The sequence below is a fragment of the Eretmochelys imbricata genome, chromosome 14 (genome assembly GCF_965152235.1).
Source record: "Eretmochelys imbricata isolate rEreImb1 chromosome 14, rEreImb1.hap1, whole genome shotgun sequence".
Classification (NCBI taxonomy): Eukaryota; Metazoa; Chordata; order Testudines; family Cheloniidae; genus Eretmochelys; species Eretmochelys imbricata.
In genome coordinates this window covers 38,745,434-38,758,155 of record NC_135585.1, presented here as the reverse complement: position 1 = coordinate 38,758,155, position 12,722 = coordinate 38,745,434, and the positions used below count along the sequence as shown (strand labels likewise).

General features: G+C 56.9%; 1 protein-coding gene across 1 annotated transcript; it reads left to right on the top strand.

Annotated features, from left to right (window-relative positions):
- The first annotated feature begins 417 nt into the window (after positions 1 to 417).
- LOC144275089 (uncharacterized) lies at positions 418 to 5,219 on the top strand. The gene is made up of 3 exons (XM_077834207.1): positions 418 to 687; positions 1,990 to 2,085; positions 3,004 to 5,219. Exons 1-3 carry the CDS (start codon positions 492 to 494, stop codon positions 4,920 to 4,922), a joined length of 2,211 nt encoding a protein of 736 aa, XP_077690333.1. The 5' UTR covers positions 418 to 491; the 3' UTR covers positions 4,923 to 5,219.
- The last annotated feature ends 7,503 nt before the right edge of the window (positions 5,220 to 12,722 follow it).

Here is a 12,722-nt window from a genome sequence, read left to right as displayed (position 1 = left end):
CTCCCAACGCAGGTCCGTTTAGAAATCACGAAACCCTCTGTGACATGGAACCTCTGTACTCTGCACAGCTGTGCTCGCTTACATGTCAGTGTTGGGCGCTTACACGGCCTTCGTTATTGTAGCACTTGTGCACTTTGCAATCACAATTTTTAACATCTATATTCGTGCCCCTCCCCCAGTGCTATATGTTTGTTGGAGAAGCCAGGTCCAAGAACTGGGCTTTGCACTGGTGGCGGGGAGGGTCCTTGCTTCCTGAGAGAGTTTATTCCACTGCCTTAGGCACCTCCAAGAAAGTTCTGATTCATGCAGGGCCACCAGCTGCTGTAATCAGGGTACCACCCACAGAGTCCACTTAATAACCAGGAACCTGATGCTGCAGCCTGGGCTGATCCCAGGAATAAGAGGTAGGGGCTTAGCAGAAGCACATTAGGCCTGCACAGGGGAGGGAATGACAGTCCACCCCGGGAGGCAGAGGGCAGCCTGGCCCTGCGATGCCTGCACCGGCGGACTTACGGCTGGGGCGGCGGGTGCTGAGCGGGGGAGGTTTTGTTGTTGCAGAGGCCGGCGACCAGTGGAGGAGGCAGGAGCCGTGTCTCACCATGGAGCAGTACGTGCTTCTGGACCCCCGGCAGAGGGCCCTGTACAGGGATGTCATGCAGGAGAGCTACGAAACCCTGATGGCCCTCGGTAAGTAATCGCTTCCTCTTCTCCGTAGGGAGCCGTGAGTGGCCCCATTCAGGGGTCTTCCTTGCTGGGGAATCCACCCCCTGCTTCCCCCTATGCCCGAGAACTCAGGGATGTAGTGGAGAAGGGAGTGAATGAAGCCATGGGAGCAGGACAGTGGGTCCCAAGTGGTAGCTAGGGCTGGTGGTAGCTAGGGCACTACCAATTTCACGGCTGTGAAAAACATGTCACAGACCATGAAATAAGCCCTTCCCCATTCAATCTGATCTCCTTCTGCTGCTAGGAGAGCCCCAGCCAGCGGGCTCCTAGCTCCAGCTGCCCTGGGGAGTCACGGGACTTGTCCAACCCCTGCACAGCCGCTTGGGGGGCGGGGAGAGCTCAGACCCACTTCCGGGAAGCTCCCTGATTGCTGCCTTCAGAGTCCAGCTCTGAAGGTGGCATGGAAGTGAGGGGGGCAATCCTGTGACACCCCCCCCCCAACAGATTTGTGACTCCTCCATAATCCCCTTTTGGGTTGGGACCCCACGGTTATACCACCATGAAATTTCAGATTTAAACATCTGCAAACGTGAAATTTACCAGTTTTCAAATTCTATGGCCATGAAATTTACCAGAATGGACCCTGAATTTGGTAGGACCCTAGTGATAACAGAGGGAGACAAAGGCGGAGGAAAAGGATATCCCAAAGGCAGGGCTGCAGAAGCCTGCAAAACAGGACAGGACGTGTCCCAGGATGCCAGAAGGGTCTGGGAGGGGAGGAGGTGGGTCCCTGTACTGGAGGCAGCAGAGGGTGTGAGGAGGATACGTCCAGGCGTGGGGGGGGACAGGCCCCTCAGAGTTACTAGGAAAGGCAGCAGAGGGAGACTGAATCTGAGTGGGAGAGCGGGCATCTGAGGGCTGGAAACAGAGATCTCCCTTGAGGAGCTTTGGGGTGAGAATTGGCGGATGCGATAGCAGGGCTGAGTGAGAGGGGCTCCTCTGGGGTGGGGAAAGGGAAAAGCAGCCTATTTAACAGGGGCAGGAGTAAAGGAGTGGGGAACAAGCTAGTAGAAATGTGACTCCTCTCTGATGGGCTGTGATGTCACTGGATTTCTTGAGCGGTGAGGAGAGAGGCTGAAGGCGGATAGGAGATGAGGTCTCTCACAGAGGGGAGAAGGACGAAGGACCTGGTTGTGGCAGAGAGCAAGAGCCCCAGGGGCTTCTGGGAAGGGGCCACTGAGGCTGAGGGAGGCGGGGGGGGCGGCGTGGCAATGCCCAACCTGCTCTGATCTTGCTCGTTTTGTTGCTCGCCCTGTCCCCGAGCAGAATTTCCAATTTCCAAGCCTGACCTGCTCTCCCGGCTGGACCGAGGGGATGAGCCGACAGCCCTGGATCTTCACGTACCCAGAGGTGGCCGGGCAGGTGAGTCCCTCTCCAGGAAGGAGAGGATCCCTGCAATGTCACGCATGGCTTCCCACCAACCCTGACTGAGCCCCGGCAGTAGCTCCCTCCCCGGGAGCGTCCAGATGGGATGCAGAGGCAGAATCGGTCCCCCTCCTTTTGGGGTCGGGTTCTGGGTGGAGATGTGGCTGCTGGCCGTTTGATCTCCCTGCTAAGGGCAGACAGAAAGCAGAAGATCAGGAGTCCGAAGTGCAGGCAACGTGATGTTTATTGGTGTTAATCAGGCAAGCATAGCCATAGCTCTGCACACTGGCAGAGCCTGTTTCCCCAGTGTCCCCGTTCCCCCCTCCGTAGCAGGCATAATTATACCTGTAGTGCACACCCTTTGTCCAACCCCTTACCATTTATGGTCATGTGCCATTTTGGAGGGACTTCGGTCTGGGGGCTTCGGTAGCACCTCTTTTGTACCCCATGGGAGGGGTAAGGAGTGAGGTTATGCTTCAGTCAGGGACAGGCATTTCTTTGGCCTGTTAGTGTTTCTTATACCCCCCGCCCCACTCCAGTCCCTTTGCCCCTCCTGACTGGTTGCCTGACCTTGCCTTGAGATAAGATTTGAGGCAGTCTTCAAGTGTACGCTCTCTCGTATATTACACCCCCATTCTACCCAGCAACACCAACTTTAGCTCTATTTCTTATCTCTTCCTCCCCCTCCCCCCATCTCCTTGTGGGCAGATGTAACACACAGTGTTCTTTGTTCACCCATATTAGTAAGAATATAAAAATATCAAAAGCCAAACGGGCCAACAAGACCCAAAATTCTATCTCCAGCAAATATAGAGGCCTGAATGCTGCATTATCATCACTAACACTCCTCGGCAGTTGTGGTTTGTTCCCCTCGCCGTGCAGGGAATGACTCGTGTCTGGGTCTCTCTCCCCTAGCAGCAGACAGCAGCGCCAGTGGGAAAGAAGAAGAGAAACCCCAGGAAGCGAGCCCAGAGGAGCCAGCCCCGGGAAAAGCCGATGGCGCTGGGAAGGCTCCCCAAAGCCCCGAGGCAGGGGAGAAGCCGCCGGCTAACAGCGGGGAGAGCCCCAACACCTGTGCCGAGTGTGGCAAGACCTTCAGCCACAAGTCGGCGCTGGCCAAGCACCAGAAGATCCACACGGGCGAGAGGCCCCATGAATGCCCCGACTGTGGCAAGACCTTCATCCAGCGCTCGGACCTGACCATCCATCGGCGGGTGCACACCGGGGAGCGCCCCTATGCCTGCCCCGACTGCGGGCGCCGCTTCAGCGTCAGCTCCTCCCTGCTGACCCACCAGCGCACCCATGCGCCGGGCGGAGAGAAGCCCAACCGCTGCCCGCAGTGCGGCAAGAGCTTCGCCGACCCCAGCGCCCTGGCCCGGCACCAGAAGAGCCACCTGGGCGGCAAGCCGTATGAGTGCGGCGTCTGCGGCAAGGCCTTCGCCTGGAGCTCCCACCTGGAGCGGCACCAGCGCATCCACACGGGAGAGAAGCCCTTTCAGTGCGGGGAGTGCGGCCGGGCCTTCGCCTGGAGCTCCCACCTGGACCGCCACATGCGCACCCACGCGGCAGCTGCGGAGGAGGAGGAGGCTGAGGAGGAAGCCCCGCCCCCGCCGCAGAGATGCGCCGACTGCGGTAAGCGCCTCAACCACCAGACGGACCCACAGCGCTTCAAGCACAAGGGGACGCAGACCCAGGACGGCGGCGGGGTGGGAGAGGGGCCCTGCCAGGTCGAGGAGAGTGGCCCCGAGCGGCCCCACCGCTGCCAACAGTGCGGCAAATGCTTCAGCCAGAGCTCGAACCTGCTCAAGCACCAGCGCGTGCACACGGGCGAGCGCCCCTACGCCTGCCCGGACTGCGGGCGCCGCTTCCGCTGGGGGTCGGCCCTGGCCAAACACCGGCGCACCCACGCCCGGGAAAGGCCCGCCGAGGGCCCGGCGCCGGCCCGTGACGCCGGCGCTGCCGGCAAGCCGTACCCGTGTGGGGCCTGCGGGAAGAGCTTCGGCTGGATCTCGCACCTGGAGCGTCACCGGCGCATCCACACGGGAGAAAAGCCCTACCGGTGCGGGGAGTGCGGGCGGGCCTTCGCCGTCAGCTCCCACCTGGAGCGTCACCGGCGCATCCACACGGGTGAGCGGCCCTACCGCTGTGGCGACTGCGGCAAGAGCTTTGCCGTCAGCTCCACCCTGCTGGCTCACCGGCGCACCCACGCCACCCGGGAGGGGAGGCCTCACCAGTGCCCTGACTGTGGCAAAGGTTTCACCGCCGCCCCAGCCCTGGAGCGGCACCGCCGGCTGCACCGGGGTGAGAAGCCTTACCAGTGCAGTGTCTGTGGCAAAGGCTTCGCCTGGAGCTCGCACTACGACCGGCACCGGCTCACCCACACCGGAGAAAAGCCCTTCCCCTGCGCCCACTGTGGAAAGCGCTTTGGCCGCAGCTCCCACCGCAACCGGCACCAGCGGGCCCACGCCCAGGCCGGCGCGGAGAAACGGCACGTCTGTCCTGACTGCGGCAAAGCCTTCAGCCTCAGCGCGGCCCTGGCGGCCCACCAGAGACTCCACACCGCCGGCACCGACAGCCCGCTCTCCCTGCTGCCGCCCGCCTGGTGGGAGGCCGAGAGGAGGACCGGGACGACCACGCCACCGCCCGAGGCCTGGGCTGAGGATCCGGCCACCCGCTTCCAATGCCCTGTCCCCTCCGCTTCCCCGACTGCTTCCCCCCGGGCCTGGGCGACCAAGCCTCTCTCAGCTCCTGGCGCATGGAGGCCAGGGGAACGGGAGGCCAGTGCTGCTGCCCCTCTGGAGAGCTGGGCCCAGCAACCTCCTCCCAGCTCCTAACATGGCTAAGCAGGGTGTGTAGGGGGAGGGGGAACCCCTGTCTTTGGAGAGAGCCAGAAACACCCTCTGCCCTGGATGGGGCTGGTTGGGGGACTGGCATGTTCTCCCCCCCCAGCCAGGGGATTCTCTGCGGGTGAAGGGGGGGTGGCAGTTTGCCCCCTCACACCGGCAGCATGATTCACTGCTGATGCAGAAAAATGGCCCTTGAGCCGCCTGGTAGCTGAGACCCTCTTCTCCCCCCCCGCAGAATGCCATAGGGCCAGGGGGTTCCCCCCACCCACCCCATACCCAGGCGGAAATGAGAGCTAGAAGGGAAGGGGGTGGAGGGCTGGGTCTGGGATAGGGACTAGATATGGGGGGAGGTGGGGTGGACATCAAGCAGGGGGGATGAGAGTTTGGGGACTGGGGGTGTAGGAACCAGAGGGGGCAGCAGACATTGGGTGGGGGGAGGGTGGGAAGCAGAGCGAGGTGGGGGGCTGAGTGTTTAGGGTTCAGAGGGTTGGATGGGAAGCAGACGGAGCTTGCAGCGTATGGGTGTGCTGGGGGCAGGGGGGTATCTAGCATCGTGGGGTAGAGATGGGATTACGGAGGTACCGCCCACCGATACAACTTTTTCCACCTGCTCCACTCCGTTTGCTTCTGTGCTGTTGCCGGCTCAGAAGGAAATGGGGGAGACCTCAGAGCAGACAGGCGTGGAGGATGTGGGGCAGAGGTTGGGAGAGAGAGAGTGGCAGGGCGGGGGGATCTGTCCCTGGAGCAAAGGACTGGCTTTGGAGCAGCACACGGTTCACCAGTGGGACTCCCTGGTGCTGGAGACACCTGGAGAAATAAGCGCAGTGAAGGGCCTCTGTGGCTGGGAATCTGCCTTGTTATAGGCAGATCAGGGATCCCCAGGAGCCAGGAGGGGCCAGTGACCCAATGCCCGACAAAGGTGTGAAATTTGGCCCTAGAGCCACAGATGCACAAGCCCCGCTCCATGGGTCCTGACCCTCTTTCAGGATGTGAAAGGCAAGGCTCAGGACTCTGCCTTGCTCTCTGCTCCAGGGGGATGAATTCACCCAGGACCATGCGGCGCTGCAGCTGGTTTCCATGGGCCCTCCCCTTTGTGGGAGGCCTAGAACAGCCTTTGTGGACCCAGGGAATCCGATGTCAATAGCATTAGCTTTGGGGTGTCACATTTATATGATCCCCGCCTTTGTGTTAGCCTGGGAGGGGTCACATTTTATACAGTTCCCCCTCCGTTCCGTTAGCTTCAGGGTGTCATGTCTATACTGTCCTTCCTTTCCGGAGCCTCCGGGCATTTCATTCATACTGCTCCCGTCATATTCGGCGTGACACATCCCATGCTAGACAAAGGTTGGTTAGAAAGGCTGAGCTAGTATATTTTCTACGTTGGCTGCACTAACGCTGGGTCTGACTGTGCTTCCCTGGGTGGGTGTCAATGGAAAAATCCTCTCTGGCCTTTCGGGGCCAGTTGGTTAAGTAGCGATGCTCACAGCTAGAGACGGAGACAGACCGAATTGGGGAAGGAAGTTACTGCCTGAGCTCTGCAGTGATGTCAGACAGTCAGGAGGGAGTGAAGGTCAAAGATAAGGGCGCTGGGAAACGACAGCGTTTGCTCTTGAGAGCCAGCCAGCTGAGAACTGTGAACTTGCTGAACTGGGACAGACAGGAAATGTCCTGTGAGTATCAGGGAAAGCTGCCCTGAATCCTAAAGGGCTACGCATGACACCCCAAGAGGAGGGAACAGTGTGGGAAAGGGGGTGTCTGCGGGCTCCTGAGAAGAAGAGGCTGGTCAGAAAAGAAAGCTGGGGAAGTCAACAGGCCAGGCCGGCCCTGAAACCAGACCAGGCTGAGTCCATCGGTGAGGAGGCCACAAGGAGTCGGGAACCCTGACGGCTCAGCTGCCGGAATCCGCCTCCTTCCTGGGAGCGTGGCTGCTGACGGACAAGGAGCTAACACTACATCTCCTAGTTACCACAGCAGGTGACTCCTTGGAACCGGGTTCTCCCGGCCGCATCATTGGCTTTTGTCACTCGCTCAAGCGGTTTGTCTCAGGGAAGAGCCTGAAAGGCTGGTTTATTGTTGGGGGAGGTGGGTACTGGGACAGAGATGGGTTGGGAATGGCACAGGGGTGTAGTTGGGCTGCAGGCACAGAGGTGGGACGAGGGTTTAACTTTTGACTTCCTTGCTTTGGATTAGAGGGTAATAAAGTAGAATGTAGTTTAGCAAAACTCAGTGTGTCTGGAGTCGTTCATAAAGAACAGGAGGGAGAGGGAGGGGGAGTGTTGGAAGACAGAAGGAAGTGTATTTGTCTTTGCTGCATCCATCTGTGGTGAGAGCCCAAACAATAATATCCAGCTCTTACTTAGCGCTTCTCATCCGCAGATCTCAAAGCATTTTACAAAGGTGGTCATCAGTGGGAATTTTCTGTAATATTTTTATGAATCCTAGGCATACCTCAGTTTCCCTTGGTACGCTGCACTGCAACCCCATGAGTGCAAAAGGGTTAACGCTGCTCCTGGAACAGTGCAGGAGATGGGTGTGTGGCACCTCGCTGTCTAGGGGGAATAACTGGGTCACTGAGGAACTGATTGAAACAGACCCAGATCAACAGAGGATGCAGCAAGACAAAGCGAGACCCCCAAGGACTGAACAATCAATGCCTAACAGGAAATCCCAGCAGGCAGGACATGTGAACTGGACTAAGAGTTGCCCTTTTGGAGGGACACAGGAACTGTGAGCTGGGCAGACAAAGGGGAGGGGGAGACAGGGAGGGAGTCCATCACAGCTTGGCTCATGGCACTCGCTTGGCCAGGATGGACTGGCATAATTTCTGCCTCTCTCTGCTGCCCTGAGGCTTTCAGATCTGGTGAGTCAAGGGGACTAATAAATGGTTCCCTTGTTTAGGAAAGGCTGCTTGCATCTCTGCAGGACTCTCTGAGAGCCTGGTGCCCTGAAGGGCTGCCGTACAAGCCTCCCGCAAGAATCTGGCTCCGCTGGATTTGCTGGTAGAGAGAGACAGGGATCACTACTGCCTAAGACTCAGTCTCGGAGGCCGAGGGCCTGCCCTCTGGGTCCTAGACACTGAAGGGGGTCACTCCCCAAAGACTGGTGATGGTTGGGGGGCGGGAATGTAGACCAGACCTTGTGACTCCATGACAGTATCATTATCCCTCTTGTACACATGGGGAAACCGAGGCACAACAGAGCAACCTGCCGGAGGCCACCTAGCAGGCCTGGGGAAAAGCCAACAATAGACCCCAGCTCTCCAGAGTCACAAATAGTGGATTAGCCACTGGGCCAACGGGGCCCATCCGCAGGGGCCCCAGCCAATGGGGGGCACCTGGAAAAATGGGCAACCACATCACCCTGACCTGCTCTCCACCCACCCGCCGCTCCTGCTAGGGAGCAGGGCAAGCCCCCGTGCCCCAATCTCATTTCCCTGGGGGGGATGGGACCCCACTTGTTCTCACCCAGGGCCCCACAAACCCCTAATCGGCCTCTGAGAGTCACAGTCCAGTGCTCTATGCCCTAGGCCACCAATGGTGGGAGTAAGTATAGGGAGTCTGTCTTCCATAGCACCAGCTGGAAGCATTCAAAACAAGCAGGAAAGAATGCCATTTTTAAAAATCCCAGGGTTTTAAAGACATTTTTTCTTCCCCTTCTGGTCTCTGAGCCCTTGGGTTATGCATGTGGGTCATGGTCTCAAGCTTTTTTCTGCAATCACAGAAGCTAGCAACTTACTTAAAAAGATTTTCCTACAGATTTTCCAGGAGCTGGGCACATACCTCGAGACTCTTAAAATGGGGAGAGTGGGCAACCTTGCTGTGCGTAAGATAAGTGGATTTTCAAAAGTGCCTCAAATTTTGCTCATCAACCCCTCTCGCCACATGCCCACTTTGCTGCCGAGCCCAGCCCCTGCCAGCTGCTGTGCACAGCTGCTGTTGGTCTGTGCAAAAGTGGGTACAAGGAGCCAGGTGTGCAAGAGAATTTCAGCTGCAAAGGAATCGGGCAGGTTTAGTCCCATGTTTATGCAGTGTCTAGATTTCATCCTAATTCCATTTTGACTGGAAACACTGCAGCTGGGAGGCTAGAGCCCCCTTCTATCCACCTCTGAGAAAAGAGACCCCTGGGGATGTTGATAGACAAGAGCTGGTCCCTCCTGTTGTTACACAGCTGTGGGCACCCTGAATGCCACCTCCTTTCCAGGTCAGGGTAGGGGGGAGATGTTGGGGGGGGGGCAATGATTTTTTTTTTTGTTGGGGGGGGTGCTGGTGCTGAATGATTTTTGGTAGGGTGTTTGAAGAGGGGAACTGGAGCCAATGGGTTGCTATGGCAGGGGTGTGGGGGTGATGCCCCCACAACCTCTGCCCGATGGAGTGACCTGACCTCCTCCCAGCCCCCTGTCTGTGCTCTGGTTGTGGAGCAGGAAAGAGGGGGAGGGTGGCAGGACAGCCAGGGAAAGGGGCTGTTCCCCTGGGAAGGGAGGGCCTTATACGCCAGTACTGGTAGATTAGCACTTAGTACAGGGAGGGGAGGGCTCCCTTAGGGCAGCTAATTAGCAAAGCCAAAAAACTTTCCCAGGTGCAGAACTTGGGGGGGGGGGGTATGTTTTGCTGGCCCGTCATCTGCCTGCCTGTAAGGTGGTGGGACTTCTCACATGGTGTCTGTGCAGCCCCTGGAATCACAGGGGGCCTGATCTCAGTTGGGGTCTCTCAGGGCTACCATTATGCACTGTAGCACCTAAGAGCCCCATCCATGGAGTAGGACACCATTGTGCCAGGTGCTGTACAAACACAGAACAAAAATATTGTCCCTGCCCTGCGGGGCTTACAATCTATAACAACAAAAAAGGGGTGTGAGTAGGGGAGGCAACAGAGCCAAATTATTTCCGGGGTGTGTGGGGAGGGGGGAGACAGAACAGGAGCCAAATTATATGGGGAGGAGGCATGTGAACCAAATGATTTTTGGGGGGGGACTAATGGGAAAGGGAGACAGGAGCCAAAAGGGGGGTGGGGTGGAACAGGAACCAAATGTGTTTTAGGGTGTGTGTGTGTGTGGATTTTGGGGTGCCACAGCAATGCCACAACCTGGCCAGGGAAGGATGCTGCAGAAATGCTTTAACTTTGCAGAAAAAAATGTTTCTTTGAAGGAACACAAACCCCAGCTCTTTAGTGGAGAAAATCACCCTCCCCACGGACCACTTCTTACCTAACAACTCAATCTATCAACTCGAATACAGACTAACACGGCTGTTACTCTGAAACCTAGCTAAAGAGAAGAAAAGATAAACCAGCTTCAGGTGGGACACTGCCAAAGCCGGCCACATGGCATGAGACAGTATGGCTCGCTCTGGCTAGTTGTTGGCTGGTGGTCCTCTGTGCTCACAGCGACCGGAGTTCTCTACCACAAGACAGAAGCCCTGGAGAACATTAGCTTAATGGGGTTGTTCGGAAGATGATTGGCTTGAAGCCTGCAGCACCGACTTAGCAGCCTTGGCTAAGAACTCCATGGCCTATTCGGTGGTGGCAGATGGGAGCTTGGACATAAAACTCAGCCAGCAGCATCCATCTGTGGCTGCAGCCAGGGGCTTTGTGTGACAGAGATGTTGCTGGAAGTCATGCTGATATGGACAGCTCAGCAGCGGGCACCTCTGCAAACCTGGAGAAGATGCCTGCTAAAGCCCACGCTTCTCTGTGACAACTGCCTGCTCAGCTCTGCCTGTGATCAACCCTTTGATAGCTCAGCCTGTCTTAGAGAGCCACCTGCCCTGGGGAAGCTGGGCCAAAAGCAGCCGTAGGATGCAGGCAGACGCCATGTGGAGGAGCGGGGCTATCTGCTGCAGACAGCTTGCAGCAGGCTCTGCTTCTGTACTATGTGATATTTGACTCAAAATATGCACGTGCTTCTCTACAAGCTCTCATTTTAACACAAGAACACCATCTGCCTTGCAGTGAGCTCTGGAGGTCAGATAATCTCCATCGGACTCAGAACCGGATTAAGACCTACGGTGCCATTTTCAAAGGTGCCATTTTCAAAAGTGACTTAGGCCCAGATTTTTAAAGGTATTCAGGAGTTGCTCTGCTCACTGCTGACCTGGAGCCTCAAAGGTAGCTCCTTTGGGAACTAGGTGGCTAAATACCCTTTGGGGGTCCAGGCTGGCGTGTGACAAAGTGGGGATTTTGGTAACATTTTTTATGATCGCTATGCACGACTCAGTTTCCCTCTGTGCTCTGCATAGCTCCCTAGTGAGTGCAAATGGGTTAAAAAGCTGCTCTTAGGGCAGAGCAGGAGCTGTAAGGTGTTCGTAACTGTTGGGGGGGGGTGGGCTGTTGGGGGGCGGGTATGACTGGGTCCTGAAAGGAATGGCTGAAACTGACGACCTATCAGTGGAAGATCTGGGAACCCCAATGGCCAGGATGTTTGCAACCAGCACCCCAAAGGAAAGAGATTGCCCCCCCCCACACACACCCTTTGGCAGGGAAATGGAGCAAAGGCCCCAGCTGGAGAACAAAGGGGACAGGTGGCTGGGATACAAGGACAAAGGGAGTGAGAGCCAGACAAGATGCCTTTGATGGCAGCGTGGCTGAAGGGAGCCTTGGACAGGCTGAACTCTGCCTCTCGCTCTGATTCTGTACACCCAGGGACTAATCAATGGTGACCTTGTTTTGCAAAGGCTGTCTGGTGACTCTGGATATAATCCCTGAGAGCCCTGAAGTGGCCCAATCCAAACCTTCTGCAGAAATCTGGCTGGGTTGGATTCGCTGCAGGGAGCCATGGACAGAGACAGGGAGCGCTGGTGCCTGAAGGCCATCTTGGGGTACGTCTACCTTCCCAAGACAGACCTGCAGTGCTGAGTCTCAGAGCCTGGGTCTTGGGCTGTGGGGCTAAAAATAGCACTGTAGATGTTCAGGCTTGGGTTGCAGGCCCAGACTCTGTGAGGGTCTTGGATCCTGGGTGGGAACACCTACATGGTTATTTCAGTCCATTGACCTGGCCCCTGAGACTTGCCTTTGCAGGTTTTTCTTTGCAGTCTCAACATACCCTCTGGGGCTAGGGGCCTGCCCCTGAAGGGTCTGGCACACTAAAAGGGTCACTCCTGCAGGTCTGGTTACAAGGCAAGGCATAGATCAAATCCTGTGGCTCTGTGATGCTATGTCCCACCATCAAAGGTGATTCATTGACTTTCAGTGAGACTTAAGCTCTTATGTAACTATATCACTCCTGAATCCCATAGGTACTTTCTGAAAACTTTACCCTTTGGCACTACTGGCCCTAACTCCCGTACTTAGTTGTTGTTTTTTTATAATAATAAGGTTCCTAGCCTTTGTGGTGGTTAAGCTCTAAAATGTGACCAGAGTGTAACCCCTGTGGTGATGTCTACCTGAGTCTGCAGAGACGCTGAGACAATTGCTCTGAGATGGGGCGGTGGGGGAGCTACCTTATCCATCCCAATTTTAACTCGGAAACTTGACTGCTCTGGGGAGCCCTGTACTGCTATTGCCAAATTGGGGGCTCTGGGTTGGGCCCTTGGGTGCTGCTGCCCTGCATTGTGGCTCAGCAGGGGCCCCTACAGAGAGAATCCTTTGAGTCAAGCCCAGGTGAGATCTCCACTTGCCTGAAGGCAGGGAACAGCTGACTCAGGCTGCTGAAAGAGGAGAGGCAGAGGCTTTCCATCAGCTGGCTCTTGCGGTGGTAGCTTCTGCTGCTAGCATCCCAAGTAGGGTGTGGCTATAGTGTGGAGAAGGGCACAGGTGACATGGCTAGGACCCTGGCGGCTTTTAATCTGGCCCTAAT